Source organism: Hypomesus transpacificus, chromosome 10 (genome assembly GCF_021917145.1).
Source record: "Hypomesus transpacificus isolate Combined female chromosome 10, fHypTra1, whole genome shotgun sequence".
NCBI lineage: Eukaryota > Metazoa > Chordata > Actinopteri > Osmeriformes > Osmeridae > Hypomesus > Hypomesus transpacificus.
The window spans coordinates 12405422-12430082 of record NC_061069.1 but is presented as its reverse complement, the minus strand read 5'-3'; the positions used below and the strand labels follow the sequence as shown (position 1 = coordinate 12430082).

Here is a 24661-nt window from a genome sequence, read left to right as displayed (position 1 = left end):
TGGCAGTACTTTCTAAAAGTAATTTGCTCTTCTTTGAACTGAGAATTAATGATGTGTCAGTGCAAAAAAGAGTAGGGTCAGAACCTCATTGGTCAAGTGGACTTAGAGCGCCACCACCTGGTCGATTAGTATTTCTTCAGCAGACCGTCACAGTTGAGTCGGAGGTTGTCCAGCGAAATCCTGCCAAAGGTATATATTGAAATAACGCATGATTTTTGAGTCGTGGTGGTAATAACAGCAAATGGTTATCTAAATAAGCAATACAAAATATACCTTTTTAATAATAAATACAAATAAAAACGATAAAAAGGGATAAGAGGTAGACTGGATTTCTCCAAGCACACACCACACATACAGGTCGCCTACAGTGAGATAGCTTATTATTTTCTTTGTTGTCATGGTCACATACTCACTTTGACTAGCCAGGCTGGCAGGGAGAGATAAATCTAATTTCCTGAAAGCAGAGCCACAGGCAACAATGATCTCTTATATACGCTACACTATGTGTGTGTGTGTGTGCTCACAAATGTTTATCTGCTTAAACCTCATCTTGAATGGTTTGAGAACAGGCCATGAACCCCATCTAAAGGAAGGACTCAAAGGAGCATGTTCCAAGTACAAGGTGATCTCTCTAGTACGTAGAACTACGCATTTGTGATCCTTGACCTACAGTCCCTTTCTTTGGTAACACCTAGGTTTTCATCTCTTTAGAGACACGTCTGTTCATGTTTTTTATATGCAACACAGTAAGTAATTTGATGATATGAAGATACTTTGACCAAAACTGACACATATTGGTACCAAAACCTTAAATTTCATCAAACTGTCACCTTCGGAAATATTTGGAGAATGTGTTAAGTCATTGTTATACATGTGGGTTAAATGCCCTACGGACAGTGATTTAATTAATGTATTTGAAAACTATGAAAAGCAGTTAGTGCATGTGTCTCTTGAAAATGATCAAGTGGTGTTTCCAAAATGTTGATAGGCACTGTATATGCACTAGTTGTGCGTCGCTTCGGGTAAAACTAAAGCGTCTGCTAATGTAAAAGTCCATTTGTGTCTTGGACTAACGCAACAAAGATACTGTCAGTAATTTAAGCTACCCCGTAAATATGTATACATTTATTGTTAGAAACATTTTAATACATAACAGTCAATACAAAAATGTAATACAAAGATACATCGCTTCAAGACCAGTAATTGTTTATCGCTGCTGTAAATTCAAAGCAAGCTTCCAAACTGATTTTGGATAATAAACAAATTTCTCGACAAAACTGCTTTGTGGTCATTCTTGAAAGAGAAGGCAAAGATTTATAAAATATACAGCCAGTTGATTGTACATACTGTATATATATAGGTGCCATCTCCTATAGACAGAGATGGCATGCATATATATATATATGTATATAAAACATTGCACATTTAAGAAACTGAAAAAAGAGCAAGTGTACACAATATACAACAAGGCACTGAGTGAGAAGTATCTAGCTCTATCTTTGGGTGGAACTTCCGCCAGCGGAAATCCAGGGAAATGTTGTGGGTTGTTGCCATGGGATACAGAGTTGCAGTTGCATCGCAAAAACGTCAGTTGGGGAACACGTACACTGTACTGCATGTAGCACCTCCCAGAATCGTCTGTGACTCTGGCAAACAGTGACATTTTGAGAGTCTGTACTGTTTTGTATTTGTTTGTTTTGTTTTAAGTACAGTACGGTATAGAAGTTTCGTATATCTTTTTTTTGGGGGGGGGGGGGAATTTGGCACTTTAGTGAGCACGATATGAAAGGCAAAGTCCCCTTCAAACCAACACGCTCCGTAACATTCACAGACACAACTTGAAATGCTTTCGACAACCAAGTCTCATATTTACATATTTCGATAACACCAAAGATCAGTAAGCGTTCCAAAGCAAGGCATTCCCAGAGAATACAAGTAAAACAAACCTCCATTCAAATACCCAACATCCCATAGTCTCTTTACCACCCTCCTTACATTCAGTCAGCTGACACACACCGTCTGACCAATCACAGAAACCGTCTCAGTAACATTTAAATCCGGTGCCCCGTCACCTAGCGACAACAAAGCCCTTGAACGTTACCATGGCGGCATCAGAAAGACGAAGCTAGCTGGTTAGCGGTTAGAGCTGACGGGTGCTGCTTGTGTTTGTGCTTATCTGTAGCCCAGAGAGTCCAAACACTTCCCTCCAGCGGAGAGGAGGGGCGTCCTGGCAGGGTCACTACATCTGACCTCTCCGTCCGGGGGAGTTTAAAGGTTGTATGTCAAGGGTCAGGGGTCGAGGTCTCACCAGGCGCTGCCATGGTTACTGTCCTGGCTGCTGACAGACTGAGAGTTGCTGTAGCGCTTTTTGACGATCATGCTGATGTAAGCTTTCATCAGCTTGGCGATGTCCATGACCTGGAGCCGACAGGAGAGGACCTGGGTTAGGAAACGTGTCCACTGACAGAAGCTGTAAAACCTTGAATTTACTTTATCTGTATGGGAATTGGCATTCAACCACATTAAGTCCACTCACAACCCGGTCATTACACACCGCATCTCTGAAATAAAACTATCAAAAACTTATATGTGTCACCAGAGGATGCAAAACATCCAACTCAGGACTGAACGGCCCCAGAAACCCGCCACACCCCCCCAGAGTCCCGGTCGCTCAGCGGGGAGAACCTACCAGACTGGTCTCGAACATCAACTCCCGTCCCTCCACGGCAATCTTGTAGGTGTTGGGCAGCGGGGCGCCGAAGGAGAGGATGAGCTCGTAGGGGAAGACCTCCAGCGGCCAGGGCTCTCCGCGCTTGTAGACGGAGATGGCTTCCCTGCTCACCCCCAGCCACAGCTCCACGGGGAACACCCCGTCACGAGACTGCGGGCGGGGAAAAAACAGGAAGAGGAAACGCTCGTGAGCACGTGCACAGAACGGAGCCAATCGCAAAAGAGAATCACCTGATCTACATTCAGACCATGGTGTCCCATCAGGGCCCGAGGACTGAGGGAACCACTCACCTCCACGTTGAAGAGAGTGGACCCATACCCAGGCCACTCTTTGACCAAGGCCATGTACTTGACCATGGCCTGCTCCTGGTTCATGCCCTGCAGTTTCCTCCACTTCTCCAGCAGGTTGGCGCGGGCCGCAGCGATCTCCTCCCTGGCCCACACCTCCAAAGTGTTCTCCTCCTCCAGCTTCTGCCGACTCATCGAGCCGCTCCGGAAGCTCCGCCTCAGCGTCCCCTCCAGGAAGCTCGACCGCTTCCTGTCCACCGTTCCGGAACGTTCCGCCACGGAGGAGGCAGCGGCGGCGGCGCCCGGGGCGAAGCTCTTGGCCGAGTTCTGGATGCGGGCTCGGAGCCTGGCCATGGGGAGCAGCTGGGACGTGTCAGGGACGGCAGCCTGGGAGTTGTAGTCTCCCAGGAGGTATTGTAGTCTCAGGGCGGCCAGGAACTGGAGAGTTTCCTCGGGGGCTGGGTACTGGCCTCTGATGACCGCCTCGTGAGCCTGGAGGAGAGGAGGTGAGGAGAGGAGGCGAGAGGGGAAGAGAGGACGGGAGAGGGGAGGAGAGGAGGGGAGAGGGGAAGAGAGGAGGGGATAGGGGAGTAGAGGAGGAATGGGAGAGATGTGGAAAGGGAAGGAAAGACAGAAAGAGGAGGATGAAGAGGAGAGAGAGAGTGACGGAGGCGAACAGATGGATATCCATATTTCAACTGATCATAAAAAACAAGAAAGATGTTAGAGTAGTTGTTTGAAAATCTTGTCATCTGTGACTCATGTACCATTTACAATATGTGAATTGGCTATCTTTTAAATGGCTGAAAGAAACGAGTGGCGTCAAATGAAAGCCTGTTAATTTGGTACCTGTTCAAACATGAAGGCGAACTCAACACTGTCCCTGGGCACGTTAGTGGTGTCCAGGAAGCAGTAGAGTTTGAAGTAGAACTTCCATCCTGTGTTGTTCTCGTCCTGACTGGCAGACAGCCTGGAAGACACACACACAGTTAAAACGAGCGCGTCCAAACACACAAGCCTACTGAGTCACAGGCGTGCACACACACACACTCACACACTTTACTGTCATTTAGATGCACCGTGACAGTTCACAGAAACGTTTCTCGCCTCCACTAGCAACCACCCCCACAGCTACACACACACACACAGCTACACACACACAGCTACACACATACACACACACACACACAACTACACACACACACACACAGTCTCCGGCAGACTTACTTTTCAAACTTGGCCAGCACGTCGGCCACCACAGTGCGGCTCTCGATGGCCTTGTCAGTGGAGTCGTTATGTTCAAACAGGGCGAACATGTTCCTGCTGTCCTCCATGGCCAAGCCTCGGGTTAGCTTCTCCACCACCTTGACACACACACACACACACACACACACACACACACACACACACATAGACACACACACAAACACACAGACACACACCAAAGTACAAAGAGGCATGAGCTACTGGACAGCCAAACCAAGAAGTTGCCATCCCATCCCAACCTCCACCCTAACCTCCACCCTAACCTCCACCCTAACCTCCACCCTGACTCCATCCCAACCTCCACCCTAACCTCCACCCTGACTCCATTCCAACTTCCACTCCCAATGCCAACCCCACCCCACCCCTGTCCCCCTCACCTCCCCGGCGGTGGTGTGGGAGTTGATGGTGATCTTGCAGGAGCCTCCTCCGTGGCAGTGCACCGTGGTGGTCATGTCCTGGCGCGCCACCACGGCCCGGATCTCCTCTTGGGATAGCACGTGCTCCCGGCACCGCGTCTTCCTCAGTGACTCCTGGGCGAAGGACGCACAGCGCTCCATCTCCGTCCCCGGGAACAGCTCCCGGGTCCTGGGAGGGGGAGGGTGGGGGTGTAGGGTGGGAGGGTGGGGGTGAAGGGTGGGAGGGTGGGGGTGAAGGGTGGGAGGGTAGGGTGGGAGGGTGGGGGTGAAGGGTGGGAGGGTGGGGGTGTAGGGTGGGAGGGTAGGGGTGTAGGGTGGGAGGGTGGGGGTGTAGGGTGGGAGGGTAGGGTGGGGGTGTAGGGTGGGAGGGTGGGGGTGTAGGGTGGGAGGATGGGGGTGTAGGGTGGGAGGGTGGGGGTGTAGGGTGGGAGGGTGGGGGTGAAGGGTGGGAGGGTGGGGGTGTAGGGTGGGAGGGTAGGGTGGGAGGGTGGGGGTGTAGGGTGGGAGGGTGGGGGTGGGAGGGTGGGAGGGTGGGGGTGTAGGGTGGGAGGGTGGGGGTGTAGGGTGGGAGGGTGGGGGTGTAGGGTGGGAGGGTAGGGGTGTAGGGTGGGAGGGTAGGGTGGGGGTGTAGGGTGGGAGGGTGGGGGTGTGGGATGGGAGGGTGGGGGTGTAGGGTGGGAGGGTGGGGGTGTAGGGTGGGAGGGTAGGGTGGGAGGGTGGGGGTGTAGGGTGGGAGGATGGGGGTGTAGGGTGGGAGGGTGGGGGTGTAGGGTGGGAGGATGGGGGTGTAGGGTGGGAGGATGGGGGTGTAGGGTGGGAGGGTGGGGGTGTAGGGTGGGAGGGTTGGGGTGAGGGGAAAGGTAAGGGTGATGGAGATGAATGTTAACATGCGTACCCCCCCCTCAAGTCACAGAATAACTCCTCCTAAAAACCCCTCCAACCTAACTGCCCTTCCAACCGCGCCAAGACCCCCCTCCTCACCTCTTGAAGTGGAACTTGAGGTACTTGAGGATGCTCCTGGAGGGCAGGAAGCTGCAGCACATGCAGGTGAGGATCCTCCAGCTGCTCAGGTTCCCCTGGCTGCCGGATTGGGGTGGCCGGGTGGTCTGCTTCACCAGCTGGCAGTACAGCTCGTCCCTCAGAGGCCGCAGCTCCAGGCCCGTCTGCAGCACGCCTTGGATGATGGGCACAGCGTCCGACACGCCCTCCAGCTGCTGCAGGGAGCCGAACACCTTCAGGGCCTCCTCCTGGAGGGTGGTGTAGCCTTTGGTCCTCACGGCTGGGGGTGGAGGAGAGAGGGGGAGAGGGTTGGGGTGAGGGGAGTTAGTCACTCATTGATGACTGAAATGCTACCGTGACACACGTGGATTGTTTTATATGAGCCATTGCGTAACTTTAAATTCTACTGCAGTGTACATAAAAAGGTTGTTAGTTCCTCACAGCAGGTGTGGATGTCTCCGTAGGGGAGGGGGAGCAGGGGGGAGTGGAGCGGGTGGTGGCTGTATCGCAGGATGGGGTTCCTCTTGTAGATCTGCTCCACCACCTCGCTGTTCAGACAGTTCTCCTGTGAACACACACACACAACGCTCAACCTGGGCTCACACACTCTGCTCAGCCTAGCTCCAAGTGCTTTACTAGAGACCGATTCTTTAGTCCTGCACTGTCGTGTTGTACTAGAGTCCTGTACCAGTCCTGTACTAGAGTCCTGTACTAGAATCCTGTACTAGAGTCCTGTCCTGTAGTACTGTATTAGAGCCCAGTACTACAGTCATGTACTAAAGTCTTGTCCTGTAGTACTGTACTAGAGCCCTGTACTAGAGTCCTGTCCTGGAGCACTGTACCAGAGTCCAGTACTAGAGTCATGTACCAGAGTCCTGTACCAGAGTCCTGTACTAGAGTCCTGTACTACAGTCCTGTACTAGAGCCCTGTACCAGAGTCCAGTACTAGAGTCATGTACCAGAGTCCTGTACTAGAGTCCTGTACTAGAGTCATGTACTAGAGTCCTGTCCTGTAGTACTGTACTAGAGTCATGTCCTGGAGCACTGTACCAGAGTCCAGTACCAGACCCTGTGGTCCTAGCCCCGCCCCTCACCTTGATGTCGTGGATGAGCTGCTGAGTGGGCGTGTCGATGGGGGCCTTGGTATCGATGACGTTCTGCACGGCACTGGCCCACCTGGTGGCCTCCGTCAGCAGCTTGGTGTAGAGGTGGTAGGCATGCTTACGACCGTACACCGTCACGTTCCAGTAACCTGCGGGAGGAGGGGCGGGGCATCACACGTCCAATCAGAGGTGTGTGTACCCATAAGTGTGTGTGTGTCATAGACGGGTTGCTAGGCGATCCTACAGTTTTCCACGGCGGCGTTCAGCGTGTTGCATGCACGGCCAAGCGTTAAGAGCATGCGGTAGAATGCCACAGAGTGTGCTTAGCATGTAGCATGTAGCATGTAGCGTTTCAGTAGCGCTCGTAGCATGGAGCTCTTTTCTCACCCGTCTCCTTGAAGATCTTCTCGTCTGGCTGCACCACGGAGCACAGGCTGTTCAGCACCAGGGTGCCCAGCTTGAGGGCGCTGCGCTCCGAGCTCTTGTAGTAGTCCAGGGAATTGTGGGTAAGCAGGAACCAGCGCTTCTTCAGTTTCAGGGAGGCCCGGCTGCTGTTCTTCATCTCCTTGTGGAGCCAGCCTGAGAGAGACACCACAGAAGAAGAGACAGAGACCACACAAGAAGAGAAAGAGACCACAGAAGAAGACAGAGTCAGTCAAACATACAACCTCACCTATCAAAGTAGTGAATTAAACTAAATGACAAAAAGGAAATAGTGCTGGCTAACAACTACCAACCAATAACAATCCCCCCCTCATAAAACAGCGTCAGTGTGTGTGTGTGTGTGTGTGTGTTTTCCCCTGACCTCGTACGATGAACTCCTGGCCCTCGACGCGCGTGTCTCCCTTGGAGCGCTGCAGCAGGGTGATCCAGTGGTGCATCTCCTCCGGGGTATCTGCGTTGCAGTGCAGCACCCTGTTGGCTGTGATCATCACAAACGCGTTGGGCCTGTGTGGGGGGGGGGGGGGGGGGGGCGTTAACACTCAACACCTCAACGTGTGTTCATACTACTGGAGGGGGAGGCTGGTGTGTGTGTGGAGGCTGACGGGTGAGGTCAGAGGGAAGGGTTGACAGGGTGGGGTATGGAGGGTGTGTGTGTGTGTGTGTATGCTTACCGCTCAGGGTTGTCTGAGGCACACACTGAATCTATCATCCCCACATCCAGGGTGCCCTGGGAGGGAGGGAGAGAGAGGGTTGACCGACTTTTTTGGGGTTTATCCGACCAATAAAAACGTGACTCCCCACAGCGTTCATGAACATGACTTAGTGACTCACCACAGCGTTCATGAACATAACTCAGTGACTCACCACAGCGTTCATGAACATGACTTAGAGACTCCCCACAGCGTTCATGAACATGACTCAGTGACTCCCCACAGTGTTCATGAACATGACTCAGTGACTCCCCACAGCGTTCATGAACATGACCCAGTGACTCACCACAGCGTTCTGGGGGTTGGCCTGCTCGTCGTGCATCTCTCTGATCTCCTGCTCCGTCGAGCCGTGCACCTGGCTCAGAACGCTGAACCACTGACTGTAACCAATCACACAGAGACAGGAAGACGGTGTCAGCCAATCAGATGACCTGGTCATTGTGAACAACCACGAGTGCAAACACACGTACAAAAGCACCCACACACAATCTCTGCACTACATACTGTACATTCAAACCCCTTAAACTAACCACCTATATCCAATATCCATCTAGCTCTTACCCTCTATCTCCTACCCCCTACCCTCCATCCCCTAGCTCTTACCCTCCATCCCCTACCCCCTACCCTCCATCCCCTAGCTCTTACCCTCCATCCCCTACCCCCTACCCTCCATCCCCTAGCTCTTACCCTCCATCCCCTAGCTCCTACCCTCCATCCCCTAGCTCCTACCCTCTATCTCCTACCCCCTACCCTCCATCCCCTAGCTCCTACCCTCTATCTCCTAGCTCCTACCCACCATCTCCTACCCCCTACCCTCTATCTCCTACCCCCTACCCTCCATCCCCTAGTCTTACCCTCCATCCCCTACCCTCCATCCCCTAGCTCCTACCCTCCATCCCCTAGCTCCTACCCTCCATCCCCTAGCTCCTACCCTCCATCCCCTAGCTCCTACCCTCTATCTCCTACCCCCTACCCTCCATCCCCTAGCTCCTACCCTCTATCTCCTAGCTCCTACCCTCCATCTCCTACCCCCTACCCTCTATCTCCTACCCCCTACCCTCCATCCCCTAGGTCTTACCCTCCATCCCCTACCCCCTACCCTCCATCCCCTAGCTCCTACCCTCCATCCCCTAGCTCCTACCCTCCATCCCCTAGCTCTTACCCTCCATCCCCTAGCTCTTACCCTCCATCCCCTAGCTCTTACCCTCCATCTCCTACCCCCTGCCCTCTATCTCCTACCCCCTACCCCCTCTCTGTGTGGCTACTTGCCTGGCGTCCTCAGCAGACTCTGCTATCAGGTGGTAGGTGCGCACGGGCATCACAATGTCGATGCCGTTCTCCTTGCCTGTGTTGTCCACGATTTCTCTGCAACACAGAACACAGACTCACATGAATCCCACTGCAAACACAGAGGAGTAGATACACTGACAACCCCTACAGCTGCTTCCTACCCCCCTGTTTCCTAGCCCCCTGCTTCGTAGCCCCCTGCTTCGTAGCCCCCTGCTTCCTAGCCCCCTGCTTCCTAGCCCACTGCTTCCTAGCCCCCTGATTCCTTACTTGGCCGTGTGCATGTCCAGCATGCCCTTCATCTTCTCCTCCCCGTCATTCTCAAAGTACATGAGCTTGCTCTGCCGCAGGACAAACCAGCGGCGCTTCCAGTTGCGCCGCGACAGCGTGGATGAGCCGCCGCCCTTTTTGTTGAGCCAGCCCTGCTTCAGAGCTTCCTGTTTGGCCCGGAACCACAGGAAGGTCTCGTCCTTCAGGACGCACCAGCGACGCTTCCATGTGTTCATAAGCCCACCTGAAGAGAGAGAGAGAGAGAGGGGGGGGGGGGGCGAGAGAGAGAGAGAGACGAGGGAGGTAGAGAGGAAGAGAGAAAGAGAAAGAGAGGAATACAGACAAAGAGAAAAGAGAGGAAGAGATGGTGAGTATGGTTGGATCTGTCCGTTCTGAATGACTGCAGTGCCATCTAGTGGTGAAGCAGTACACTGTTCTTCAGTCCTGTCAAGAGAAGCAAATCTCCCTCCCAAATTCTACACAACTGTAACTGCAGGAGGACGTCTACCTTTGATGTGCAGGAAGCTGTGGAAGTAGGGCAGGGTGACACAGCTGTAGACAGAGTCACGACGGTAGGACAGCTCGTCGTCCGTGTCAAACCTGTCAAAGTCGTCCTCGCTGTCCTCGAACTGGACACACAACAAGGGGACGGACGTTAGTGACGGTCAAGAGACCTCAGTCACCTCCAGGACTGGTCATCACGTTTCGGTATATATATAGTAAAAAACAAAAACACCTTCTAAGAAGTGATATCATCATTATAGTCATTGATCAATGACATACATAGAAGTCTTTGATTAAAGTGTAGTCAAGATAGTGTTGCCACCCTGAAGTAGCCAGATCTATCACCCTGACGTGGGCAGTAATACCACCCTCAGTGTACGCTGCTGCCCCCCCTGATACCCACCGATGACTGCTGACCCTCTGAGCTGAAGCGGTACGCCCCAGAGCTGTTGTAGGTTCCCATGGAGACGCGGTAGTCAGGTGACCACTGGCCGCTGAGAGAGTTGGAGAATGCCACGCTCCCGCTGGACACGATGGCCCCTTCGTCGTAGTCGTCCTGGTCGTAGTCCGAGTCCTCGTTCGGAGGGATGAGCTCGACCAGGTCCTCCGACTGGGCCTCGGATGAAGCCTGGGGCCGGCAGTAGGCCGAGTCCCCGCTGGAGGAGGCACTGTGGCAGGCCTGGGGCACGGGCGGGAGAGGCAGGGGCTGGTGGAAGAGAGGCAGGGGCGGTGGGACGACGCCGTCGTTGGCGTACGGGTCCTCCTCGGACGAGTCGTCACTGGTGCGGATACCGCTGGTGCGCTGTCCGTCCGAGTGGCCGTGTTCGCTCGGGTTGGGCGAGTCCTTGAAGCCCTCGTCGTCCGCCCCGAAGCCCTCGTCCACCTCCTCTTCCTCCCCCCTCTCCCCGCCCCCCTTCTCCTCCTCCTCCTCCCCCTCCCCCCCCCTCCTCGGCGACGCCCAGCGAGCTCTCGATGTTGCGCACGCACTCGTCGATCTCGTCGAAGTTGAGCGAGTCGAGGAAGTGCTGGGCGGCCTTGCAGGCCTCGTCCTCCAGCCTGCGGAGCTCCTGGTCGCGCAGCAGCTGCAGCCGGCCCAGCGAGGCCTCCGTCAGGGACAGCTCCTGCTGCTCCTTCTGCCTCTGGAGGGCCTGGATCTCCCGCTCCAGACGCAGGATCTCCTCCACCTGGGACGCCTCCTGGGGGCGGGCCGCCGCCTCCTCCTCCTCCTCCTCCTCCTCTTCCTCCTCCACCTCCTCCACCTCCTCCTTGGATGTATCGAGGGTGAAAAGGAGGGAGGGAGAGAGGGAGGGATGGAGGAGGGTGGTAAGCAGGAGTAAAGAGGAAGGAGGAAAGAGAGATGAAGGGAGAGTAAGGAGGAGGGAAGAAAGAGGGTTAGCAGAGGGGAAAAGGAAAAGGGGGATGGTTCAGTTTATATCAGAGCACCTGGCAACATCCACTCAGTGGTGTGTCAAATAGCTTCAGCTACCTCCACCTCCTCCAGAGCCACCGTCGACCCCTCCGAAGACTCCTCCGAGCCCAGGGCCTGGGAGGCCTGCTGGGCCAGAGAGACCTGCTGGGCCTGGGCCAGGGCCTGGGAGGCCTGCTCTCTGGCTCTCTGCAGCTCCACTATCCTCCGGGTCTCCTCCACCTACAAGCAGCCAACAGGAAGGCATTCATCAATCCAACCGTCAACCAATCACTGTTTGTTTCATATAGAATAGACGATAGAAAAGTTTATTGGATAAACACATTTTAAACCAACAAAGTGCCGACGAGTAGAAACATCTTCACAGATCGTGACTCACAAGGAAGAGGAATTGTCTTTTTGTAATGCTAAACTGATGAATGAAGCTATCAAACTAGCTATATTAAAATGCACTGCATGCAGAGTGATAACAGTCATACCTGTCGAGCCAGTTCCACTGCTTCTTGTCTCTGCCTCTCTCTGGAAGTCAAGAGAAACACATTCAACAATCACAAAAAACACCCCCAAAACATAGAGAAACACCTCACGTATTCGTAGAAAGCCTAATTTAGACAACATCCAATCAGGAAAGACATCAAAACAAAACACATACATTTCAACATATGAAACGCGACACTCCTCAGCTAACCTTAACGAAAAAACCTCCACCCAAAACCCACCCCACCAACACGGAGAGCACTAAACGCCGTCCCACCTTTCCAGCTCCTCCTCCGCCCTCCTCCTCTCTTCCTCCTCCTCCTCCCTCCTCCTCCTCTCCTCCAGCAGCAGGCAGAAGACCTTGCGAGCCTGCTGGCCCCTCAGACGTTTCTGGAAGGTGAGCGTCGCCCAGCGCAGCAGCAGGAACTTCCTGCGCCAGTAGAACGCCCGGTAGTTCTTCTGAATGACAACAATGCACTGCAGTAACCTCCTGTACTGCTTCCTGTTGAGATAAATAAACGGATTCATAGGAAATACACGCAAGACGATATAGATAGATTGCAGGATATAGATAGATTGTAGACAGTCTACATGCATGTTGCGTTGTGCATTACCTAGCCATGTAGCCCACCACGTGGGCCTGGATGATCATAGCAGCTTTCAGAACCTCCACCTCCCTCTGCTTCTCCAGTCTGTGTTCCAGAGGCTCTCTCATGAAGACCTGCAGGACGCAGGGAGGGAAGTGGAGAGGAAGAGGGAGAGGGAGGGAAGGGAGATAGGTTGAAGGGGAGGGAGTGAGAAAGAACGAAAGGGAGGGAGGGTGGAAGGGAAAGAAAGAGAGGGAGGAAGAGAGGGAGGTAAGGATGGGTAAAGAGGAAGGGGGGAAAAGAGATGAAGGGAGAGAAAGAGGGAGGGATGAAAGCGGGTGGATAAGGGGAAAAGGAAAGGGGGATGGTTCAGAATAAACACCAGAGCACCTGGACATATTTACACAGTGGTGTAGAAAATAGATTCAGCTAAGCAAACTGAATTTGTGAGGTCTCCAGGGCCTTTTGGTAATCCAGGATATAAAATCCATATTTGCAGGATACCAAAAGTATTTCCACAAGCAGCAGTTGTGTAAACAGAAAAATGCCTTCAGAAAATACCTTGAGTAAATACGGCTCACAGTTGATATTATGTGTACTGTGATGCGACAAACACATAAAAGGTTATTTGCGTCTATGAATAAAAGAAAACAGATGAAAATAATATACAGTACGTTTCACTGTTAAAGATTCGTTCAAGATTCATCTCCAATCGCAAAAAAACTACAATTCCCAATAAAACGTGAATGTTAATCAAACCAGCCCCCCAGTTCCTTTGTTCACACACCAGAGGTTTTAATGAAGACTGTTGAATGAATCACCCCGGTGAGTCATTTAGCAGATCACATTCTGAATAGACTCATCTACCGGCACTTAGTACGGACGCCCGTTTTAGGACCCAAGCTGTCTTCCATTGATAGGGGAAACAAGCCTCACTGTTAGGCCTGGGGGTTAGGCTGATTACAGATGAGACGATGGGGTCTCTGATCGGGCTGTGGGGAAATGTCACCCTGTCGCAGGGGTATTGGTGAACTGTCTGGTTTTATCCAGCTCAGTCACAAACCAGAGGGCACGTTCTGATAGGTGGGTGGACCACCTTCTATCCTCAATAAGAGAAACCATAATGAGGTTTCAGTTGGTACCTCTCATGAGAAATGCACTTTCTTTAGTTTGAGACCTTATTAGTAGTGTAATTAGTTGACAACACACATACTTGTGATGTGTGTGGCACACAATGTGTATTCTGTACACTCACACACACACACACACACACACACACACACGCACACACACACACACACACAAGTAGATCTATAACTCCTTTCCCTTCATTACCATGTAAATGAGTGTGGGTGATTACAGGCTGAAACTGAGCCTGGATTAGATTGTGCCGCGCTGCTCTGAGAATGGGGCCATGAGGAGGGTGGGGAAGGTGGGGAGGGTGGGGAGGGTGAGGAGGGTGGGGAGGGTGACCCCTGGAGAATGGAGGCCACAGGGTGACCCCACGGTCCCCCGCAGGAAATGAAGTTGGAGGCCATAAAACGCAGACAATGGTCCTAGCATGCTCCATACACTGCATGACAGTCAAACATAAATCTCACCAGCGAGAAGCTGAGAGGCTCTATCGATGCAAGCCCCCCTGAGAGAAAGATAAACATGATTTCCTACACGACGAACACGCGGATACGCACACAAACAATCATGAAGCGTGGACACAAACATTATCGTGCATATAGATGCACATATACTGAATTTTCATGGACTTACAAGGTCACCAAGCAGATCTTGCAGACTGTATACGGTAACAGTACACACACACACACACACACACGGCCAAGGCGATCACACACACTCCCTCACTGCTGTCACCTCCAGCTGTGCCACATGGTCACGCTGCGTCCTGTGATCTGTTTGTCCATCTGTCATCTCCCATTAGACACACACACACACGCACACGCATCCTCACATACAGAAACACAACACATATACACATACACACATATACACATACACACATATGGACACATGTACATACACACACACACATACAAAAGCACAAAAGGACATTCCGAGACAAGCATTCACACAAACGCTGACACACACACTACCAGTCCCCTCCTCTATCTAACACAGTCGGATGTGTGATAGAGTAGGCAGAGTGATAGACCGTGGCCTGCAGGGATGGAAAGTCAGTCCGATAACACCAGGATCGAACGCTCAAAGAACTCTGCTGTTCCATCAGTCAGAATCACACACACACACACACACACACACACACACACACACACACACACACACACATGCACACACACTGTCCCTCAGGTGACAGCCGCAGAGTCTAGGAATATATGTCTTTTTATTAAGACCCGAGGGCAAGAGAGTGGTCACAAATGCAATTGTATTCCATCTCCATGGAAGCCAGCCGATGTGCAGTCATGTCCCTCTGAGACCTGGAGCGATAACCTTGGTATCTAAGCCAGAACCAGGAGCGGCACTGTTCATTTGGTGGACCGATGTACGAGGATGTCATGTCAGTGTCTGTCACTATAGTAGCTGAACTGTAAATGGTTACAAATGTACAAAATATAAATACAATACAATAATTTAAGAGCATAGCTTCATATAATGTTCCTAGATAGATGACATATTTCTGTTTTTGACCCCCCAAAATTAATAATATATATTATATATCTTTATTTTTAAACAACCCTAACAACAATGATAAAATGTAAACATAACTGTTGATGTGACAAACTCTCTCCCCCCAGACCTCCTCCTCCCCCTCCACCTCCTCCCCCTCCACCTCCTCCCCCTCCTCCTCCTCCACCTCCTCCCCCTCCTCCTCCTCCTCCTCCTCCCCCTCCTCCTCCTCCACCTCCTCCTCCTCCCCCTCCACCTCCCCCTCCTCCTCCTCCTCCTCCTCCTCCTCCTCCTCCTCCTCCTCCTCCACCCCCTCCCCCTGCTCACCTTGGTCTTGCCCAGCTGCCACTCTGAGCAGGTGCTGTCGTAGCAGCGGAGCAGCTGTGTGCAGCGCCCCCTGGGGTCCTCCTCATGCACCTCCACGCTCCTCATCAGCACCTGGTACCTGGGGGGGGCGGGGCAGGGCAGGGGGGCGGGGTTAGCATACGACACTAACAAAGCAAATGTTGTGGGTTCTATTGTGGTTGTGTTGTGGGTTCTGTTGTGGTTGTGTTGTGGATTCTGTTGTGGTTGTGTTGTGGTTGTGGCTGTGTTGTGGTTGTGTTGTGGTTGTGGCTATGTTGTGGTTGTGTTGTGGTTGACCTGGTGCAGAAGTCCTGGATGGGTCTCCGTACAGGGAACCCTGAGCGTCGTATCTTCACAGTCTCCAGCATCCCGGAGTATCTCAGCTGGTTCAGCACCACCGTCGGATCAAACCGCTCGGCCATCTGGCACAGCAAACACAGGTATGGGGTTAGGAAACTGTGGGATGGGCGCCATTTTGGTTCGGACGGGCTTTCATTTAAATGTCTTCATTTAGCAGACGCTCTTATCCAGAGCGACTTACAGTAAGTGCAGGGACAGCACGGTGGGAAATTGAACCGGGAACCTTCTAATAACTAGCCCGATTCCATAACCGTTCAGCCACCAGCCCCCCGGTATCTATCTCCCATTGGGGATCTGTCCAACTTGACTTTGACCCCAAATGTCCACCCAGGGACACGAAGCAGAGAAGCAACAGGAAGGAGAAGGCCAAGAGGATCTCTTCCTACTTAAAGAACCCCATTCAACCCCCGACCCACTGACCGGGGCTGCTCCTCACCCCTAACCCCTGCAGGAGAAGAGGCCCCCGAATAAGAGACAGCATTGATACCCTCCAGTAATGCCTCTTTTATTGAAAGGGCATCACTCCTGATAGCCCATTGATAGCCCTGGTTCACTGGAGAGATGAAGTGAAGTGATTCACTGGTCGTCGGAGGCCGGGGCTGAATGGTGGCCTTTAATGTCCCCTCTGCCACAGAGGCGTCTCATAAGCATACCGGTCATTAGCATGACGATCTGGGGACTGAGTGTCACTCGTCAAGCCATCTCTGTGACAGGAAAATGCCCTCTGCCTCTCTCTCTCCCTGCCTCTCTCTCTCCCTGCCTCTCTCTCTCTCTCCCTGTCTCTCTCTCTCCCTGCCTCTCTCTCTCTCCTCCTGCCCCTCTCCTCCTCTCCCCCCCCCTCTCTCATTTATCTCCTTTTAGTCCAAAGGCCTGCCTGAAACTCTGCTTATGAATACCTACATTCCTCCCTTTATCTCTCATCTCTCTGTCCTTCCCCCTCTTTCGGTTTCTTTATTTATCTCCTTTCTTTCTCTCCCTGTCTGTCTTTATATTACTCTCTCTTCATTCTTTTCTTCTCTCTCATTCTCTGCTCTTCTCTTTCTAATTCTCTTGTAGATTTATAGTGGTTGTCACAGACAAGCCCTCCCTCCCTCTCTCCCTCCATCATCCGCAAATTGATTGACATTTAAGAAACTGCTTGGTGGCCAAAGAGCTGGTTTTGTCTGTGCATCAGATATGTCTGCTTGTGGATGAGGCCAGACAGAGAGGACAGTCCGCTAACAACCACTCCCTTCCTTTTTTCGGCTTGAGAACAAAAACGCACAACTGGAGTTGTGCAGGACTGTCATATCTCCCTTTCTTCCTCACGGCGACATTGTTTCTCCATAGATCTTCTCAATCAGGCAATTCAAAAATGCATATATACACAGAAACCCTTAGCCACACAGAACGAACAGTTAGGAACATATAGAATTGATAGACGCATTGGTGATCTAAAAACCGCTCGTCACAATGGCCCGAGAGAACCCCTGTGTGTCTTTCCCACCCCAAGTCTGAACTTAAGGTCAGAGGTCAGCCCTTTCAGACAGACAAAAGGGGGTGTCGATGGTGGGTGTGATGGGGGCGGGTAACCAAGAACGAAAAGTCAAACATAGGAAGAGGCAACCTTATTCAAGGTGTCCATCATTCCTAGCAAAGAGGAAACATTCTCACAGGGGTGGAGAGAGAAATGGAAACAGAGTAGGATGTGTTTTGATACTGAATGTTGGATTGCAAGGGTATTTGAGGGCATGATATTTCTGGTGTGTCAATGTCTCAGTTGATGGATGATGATGTGTTTTGAGTGCTCGGGAAATGGAAATGTAACTTATAATAAATAGATTCTTACACACCACTGGGCAATCACTTGGACAATGCTGGATGGATTTGTAAAATAAATTTAAAATAACATTTTAGAATCTGTGTTTAAATAAATACATATAAAATACATTTGAGTATTCAAGGGAATACATTGTGACACAGACTCAACAGTATAATCACAGCGGGATTCAAAGCCACAGCAAATCAATAAATCAATATAACATCAGTAGGAGGACAGTGTTGTAATAATATTTCCTTCTAATGGGGAGAGATATTGGTCAAATATATCAATAGTAATAACATTTGTTTCCCTCTCCAGGCAATTCCTAGGCATGCCATATACACTGCACGGATATCCTTGCGTTCATTTGGTTGGAACTTACATTTAGTTAAACAATATAATTAGGTTGTGTTTTGAGTGACAGATCAATTAGCGAGATCAAAACACAAAATAGTTAAGAAACACTCAGAAATCCGAAACACATCTGGAGTAAGAAAAAAGAAAAGCAGACAGGAAATTCAAATGACAAAATATCTCCGTATCCATAGCGATAACAAGAAGCCACGTGGTTCTATGTGTCCTAATCACCTTCCACAAAACGGCACCCGACCATTCCAAAACACAGTCCCTCCAGCAGAGTATAGAAGCACTATAAGTTTCTTCCCTCGAGTAGCAAACAAATGCAACAAGCACACAGCGCACTTAGCCTCCAGCTAACGCTTCCCCCATTCAAAAGGCATTCGATCTTACCATGCAAAGTAGCGTAGCTTCTCATTGTATCAAACAGAGCCAAGCTCTCTGGGTCCAGTCAGAAATAAAGTAAATGACAGAGAAGTTCTTCAGTTGGTTTTTCCCGGTCTCTCTCTCTCTCTCCCTCACACACACACACACACACACTGCGCGAGAACACACAGCAGCACTACAGCATGAACAAAGCCCTCTCCCCGGCTCCTCTCCCATTTATGTATGGAGGGGAGGGGGGGGGGGAGTTACCATGGTGATGCGTCTCATGCAGGGGCTAATTTGTGCAGGCCACTTGTAGGGACCTAATGCAGAGGGGAGGTTGTGTGTGTGTGTGCGGTGTGTGTGTGTGTTAGGATGAGGCAGATATACAAAGTGTGTATGTCTGTATGAAAGAGAAGGTGTTGCTGGCTTGAACACAAACACGTGCCCTCTGCATCGTGTGTGTGTGTGTGTGTGTGTGTGTGTGGAGGGCTGGATTACACTGGGACAAAGGGAGGGTGCAGAGGGACAGCTCTGGGGACCAGAACAGCAGACGTCCAGAGGGAAGCTGTTTACTTTCAAACGTGAGGAGACACTGGGTTCAGCTCTGATAACTGCCACCGAGGCTGGAACAGGAGACAGAACAGAAAATGGAAAAATAGAACTGGAGAACCAGAGCTAGAACAAGAGATAGAACAGCATATATAACTTGAAATGGAACCAGATGTAGAACAAGAGCGAGAACAAGAGATTGAACAGGAGACAGAACAATAGGAACTACAGGAAATCATTTCCCAAAACATTGGAACTGAAGAGAGTGAGCTGTCCCTGTAACACCAAGGTCACAACAGCCCCATCGCTCTTTTGATTAAGTTGTATTACTTACAAACACACACGTGTGTGAACACACACACACACACACCATATTGCACACTGCGGGGGGATACGGTTGTCGTGGAAACCGGCGAAGCAATTGAAGGGCATGGATGATGGGTGTGACAGCTTTTATGAGACAGAGAGGCAGTGTGTACGAGCGTCTGTGTGAAAGAAAGAGTGTGTGTGTGTGTGTGACAGTGTGTTTGTGTGTGCGTGACAGTGTGTTTGTGTGTGTGTGACAGTGTGTTTGTGTGTGTGTGTGACAGTGTGTATGCATCTGTCTTGCAAACACAAAGACAATGATGTTCCTTCTGATGTCAGTCGTCATTTAGATAAAGTAAGGATACAATAAAGAAGAGAAAAGCTGAATAGATGAAGATGAAGCAGAAGGAATACTTTCTGTACCTACAATCTAATGTTATAAGAACCACAGACTAGGTCAAATGACCACTTTCCAGCTCATGGAGGAGAACTTGATGTTAAGGAAGTCCAGGGATATTACATAAGCTGGTGCTTTTAAAATCCAGCTCTCAGATATCAACATTGACACCTTAAGAGCCAATTGAGAAGAACTACTTCTTGGGGCCCTGTCAGGAAATGTGTGTTGAAGTGTGTGGGAGTTTAAGTGTGTGTAAGCACGTGTGTGTGTGTGAGGGAGGAGCGTTTGTGTGTGTGTGGAGGGTTTTGATTGTGTGCGTGCGTCGTTTTAAGAGAATCATGCAAACAGTAACACTCTTACTCTCACACTCTCACACAGTCTCACTTCCTGTCTTACTCCCGCTCTCTCCCCACTCACTTCCTGTCTCACTCCCGCTCTCTCCCCACTCACTTCCTGTCTCACTCCCGCTCTCTCCCCTCTCACTTCCTGTCTCACTCCTGCTCTCTCCCCACTCACTTCCTGTCTCACTCCCGCTCTCTCCCCTCCACAGATGCCTCTCCAACAGGCACCTCCCTGGACGCCTCTGGGGGCTCCAGGGCTTCCCCAGTTGGGCTACAGCCGTCTCATGTCCCCTGGGGAAGGCTCCATGCCCACCCCCTTCACACAACAGTTCACCCGAGTCAAGCCCCCCTCCCCGCTTTACTAAATTAAAGCCCATTCAGGAGTTATCTCCCCCATGTCCCCCTCTACTTAGGCATCGATCAGACGTGCGCTCCAGACAGACGGAGATGTTTCGCCTCATAAAAACACCCTTGCTGCCCAGCTGTCCCCCCCGCTACGACAAGACCCACAGACCGGGACCAAGGCCCGGGGGGGCCGTGTGTGTGGTAGTGTGTGTGTGCATGTGTATGGGAGGGTATATCGTGTAGGGGTGTGGGGGTGGTAAAGGGGTCAGAGAGAAGGGGGCGAGAGACCATTGTTTTGTGTGGGGGGCACGTGTCCATCCAAGACACGAGTCCCTCACAATAGCCGTGGTTAAACAGTCACCACCTGCAGCCTGGGGGAGCCTGGTGTGAGCTCTCCCTTTCTCTCTCCCACTCTCTCTCTCTACCTCTCTCTCTCTCTCTCTCTCTCTCTCTCTCTCTCTCTCTCTCTCTCTCTCTCCTCTCTCTCTCTCTCTCTCTCTCTCCCTCTCTCTCTCTCTCCCTCTCTCTCTCTCCCTCACACAAACACACACACGTGCGTACGCGAGCATACGAGACAGTGTTCGTCTGTGTCCTGGGCTACAGCAGCGGAACCTTCCCAACACTGAGGCCTTACAGAGACCAGACACTCGCCTGAGCTGGGTTCAAACCCCTGAGCTGGGTTCAAACCCCTGAGCTGGGTTCAAACCCCTGAGCTGGGTTCAAACCCCTGAGCTGGGTTCAAACCCCGGCCCTGTGAGCCAGCAGGACACCCCTTGTTTGTCGTTTTAGAAGTTAAATTAGTTCTTTTTTTGAAGTTTTACATATTTATAAGTGTGTCAATTTGACTGTGCACTGACTCTGACTGACTGTGCACTCTGACTCGTTGAGGTAGACAGGCCATGGATGAGGGGGTGAGCTAATTATAGTTCTGTCAATAAATCACTCAACACTAGCCAGAGGACTTGACCCTGTCTGTGGTTATCCAACCATGCTGTAATGAAGTCATGAAGGGGATCACATTTGCTGAGCAATGCCCGCATCTACCAGAAGACACAATTGGTGGTTTCGATTGACTCATTCCACAATTGGTGGAACAAATCAATTTACAATCACACATGAAAATATATGTACTGTATTGGGGGGCACACACACACACACACACACACACACTGTCCTTGTCACTGGTAAGCAAACACACTTGCAACCTCTGTTTCTTTAGACAGAAGACTATATATCTAGAGCCTCTATGAGTATCAATGCATCCACTACAAGCTCAAAACACCTCATAAATGAAGTGTTTATCAACTGTCTGTTTAGCTATTGGCACCTTTCCTTTGTTCTGACTGGCCCCCACCACCTCACCCCCACCTCACCCCCTGCTCACCCCCCTGCTCACCAACCTCCCACAATCCCCTTCACATCAGCCTGTTGCATGGCAACCAGGGATCAGAGGGTAGCAAAATGCTAGCCTCTTTCTTGTTCCTGTTCTACACGTGTGTGTGTGTGTGTGTGTGTGTGAGAGAGTGTGTGTATGTGTGTGTGTGTGAGAGACAGAGAGAGTGTGTGTGTGTGGTAAGAGAGGGAGGGTGTGTGTGGTAAGAGAGGGAGGGTGTTTGGCTATTCACAGAAGAGTGGAATCATCCTATCTGGGATTCAGGAATTCTCATCTGTTTTTCCACTTGAGGTCTCAACCTTTTTACATTATACAATGGGTGCCATTTATTGGCCAGATATTATAGTTATGTGTGTGTGCGTTTGTGTGTGAATGAGTTGTCTGAATGTGTGTGTGTGTGTGTGTGAGTGAAACCCTTACTTTGTGAGTGTTGGGCTTGATGCATCGCACGAAAAAGGGGTTTGAAGTGCTGAGTGTAGCCATGAGAGAGTGCAGAGAGTTCTAGAAGAAAAAAAAGACAACCATGAACATACAGTTACACTTTGATAGTACCTTATTTATACAATATGTTTTATTCCAAAATATTCATCCATATCTGAGGAGACTGAGTTCTAACCTTGAACTGAGAGCTGACTGTGGGCTTCTTGTGCTTGGAGCTGGATTTGAGAGTGTCCTGGTTGTTGCGACTGGACACATGCTCAAACAGGTCGTATACAAAGTCCAGCCTGACCGCACGCAAAGGAGACGAGGGGAGAAGGACACAAGGTGAGGGGACGAGTGGACGAGGGGATAAGGGGAGAGGAGGAGAAGAGGAAAGAAAACAGGTGAAATATCCTAACTGACATAAACAGCACTGATATGCTTCAAAAATGGCTCGCAGTGTTGGCACAGGAGCATTTACATCAAAAACAACCCTGTTGATGCATCGATTTGTCACGGTTATCGTTCTTGACCAGGCGCAGTTGAGAAAGAAAAAAATGGGACTATATTAATAGAATGTGTGGGCGCGTGGACGATGTGATGCCCCCCCCCCCCCCCCCCCCCTCACCTGCTCTCTCTCAGCAGATTGAGGACATCGTCCCTGAAGGTGTCTCTGTTCTTCTCCAGCATCCCTCTCACGTCGTACACCACCTACACACGGCCACAGGGGGGCGCCAGAGAAACACCAGACTAATGAGGCGCACTGTGTGAATACCGACGGGCACTCTGTCTCCTCATGGGCGGATGCGTTTAATTCTCTTGGCCGTTGATGCACCGCATTCGAAAATACAGTTAGTACTACGTTATTTGTGAACTTGTTTTTTGAATACATTGAAAGGCTGGCAGCCTTTAAAAACACCGTGGGGTGATCTATTCAGTTTGACGGCCTTACCTCTCCCGCATAGTGCCTCACTCCAAAGTAGTGGACTGCAACTCGAGGCTTCACGTAAAAGGAGTTTTTCTGAAAGGTAGAAAACACACATTCTCACTGTTATTCTGCCGTTTTCTTTCGGGTCCAATCAATACAATAGAGCTTTTGTTTTTACATTGATGGATTTAATTCCTTCATAAGAAAAGGACTGGAGTTAATTTAGCCCAAATATCAAACACAGAATCAAACCAGATGTTAAGTATATTAAAGGTGCAGACTTTGTCTGCCCTCAGCAAATACCATCTTTTAATGTGAACGCTATGAAAAGCAAAAAGTTCATTGGTTCCTGATTTTGCTAGCGAAATAGCCTGAATTAACAAAGGGAAACCCACAGAAAGGGGAAAAAGGCAAAATGAAACAGCATCACTAACTCTTGGAAGGATTAATTTAGAATAAAAATCTACCCAACACCCAGACCATGTAAAGGTTTGTAGATAAATTCCTGTTTGAGTAAATATTCTAGTCAAGTGCTACTTCTGTGTTCCATCTGTAAAACGTGTCTGAAGACGAGACTGACGCCGGCAGCATTGCTGCTGTGTAAAAGCAACGTGGATCCACAATCCTGCCGACATGCATATCCTCTCACATCAGCCAAGTACATTTAAAAAGATCATTAAAAAAACACACCAGACTATTACTTTTCATAACATTTCACTTTGTGTTTTACGACCTTTGTAATAGAAGGCCTAGCGCCGCATGCTAATGCATGTGAGCTAACTTACAGAGTGCTGGCAGTGGAGTTTCTCCAGGAGCGTGTCATCGGTGGCTTTGGGAAAGTGGCTCTCCTCGTTGACCAGGGCCAGGAGTCCTAGTTTCTGTCAACAGGACGACAACCACCAGGATTTCAATTTCACTTTCATCGATTTTGACATACTTTCAGCTTCACTTTGTTAAGATTTCATGCTCATGCTTTTCATGACGTTTCGTCCTGAGGTTGACGATTGGCAACACTCAGTGGAAATGACTCAGTGGTGTCATCATGACATTACATTTAGTCATTTAGCAGACGCTCTTATCCAGAGCGACTTACAGTACTTACAGGGACACTCTTCCTGAGGCAAGTAGGGTGAAGTGCCTTGCCCAAGGACACAACGTCATTTGGCACGGCCGGGAATCGAACCAACAGATTTATAGCCTAACTCCCTAACCGCTCTGCCATCTGAACCCCTGTCATGACTTACCTTCTCAATAAGGTCCAGACATTCACCATTGTCCATCCAGTTGATATCGTCCCATACCAACCCTTCCCTATAGGAGCAAACCCAGGAAACACACAGGTCATCAATACCTTCATGAATCAATATCATAGCAGATGTGTGAATGACATCTATGTGATGTACTTGTTGTATTCGAGTTGCTCCAACGAAAAGATGTGCTTGTTGAAGTATTCCTGAAGTTTCTCGTTTGCATAGTTGATGTTGAACTGCTCAAAGCGGTTGACCTGTTGGACAGGTTCAACAATTGTTGAGACTGGGGTATCAATACAGAATCAACCCTACATACGTTCAATTCACCCAATCCATGGGATGCATAGATTACA

General features: G+C 50.4%; 1 protein-coding gene across 1 annotated transcript in view; it reads right to left on the bottom strand.

Annotated features, from left to right (window-relative positions):
* Nucleotides 1–1677: 1677 nt before the first annotated feature.
* The window catches only part of myo10 (myosin X), an 81349-nt gene continuing 58365 nt past the window's right edge, over nt 1678–24661 (bottom strand). Inside the window, 31 exon segments of the mRNA XM_047026764.1 lie at nt 1678–2418; nt 2690–2881; nt 3022–3510; nt 3868–3988; nt 4246–4382; nt 4662–4869; nt 5682–5979; nt 6141–6264; nt 6794–6951; nt 7190–7381; nt 7608–7750; nt 7918–7973; nt 8243–8336; nt 9226–9321; nt 9514–9757; nt 10022–10142; nt 10421–10969; nt 10971–11317; nt 11590–11665; nt 11923–11962; nt 12198–12422; nt 12535–12641; nt 15475–15592; nt 15790–15914; nt 22131–22211; nt 22327–22435; nt 22759–22841; nt 23083–23151; nt 23844–23936; nt 24303–24369; nt 24462–24562. Coding sequence (XP_046882720.1) covers nt 2305–2418; nt 2690–2881; nt 3022–3510; nt 3868–3988; nt 4246–4382; nt 4662–4869; nt 5682–5979; nt 6141–6264; nt 6794–6951; nt 7190–7381; nt 7608–7750; nt 7918–7973; nt 8243–8336; nt 9226–9321; nt 9514–9757; nt 10022–10142; nt 10421–10969; nt 10971–11317; nt 11590–11665; nt 11923–11962; nt 12198–12422; nt 12535–12641; nt 15475–15592; nt 15790–15914; nt 22131–22211; nt 22327–22435; nt 22759–22841; nt 23083–23151; nt 23844–23936; nt 24303–24369; nt 24462–24562 — 4977 coding nt within the window. The 3' untranslated portion in view covers nt 1678–2304.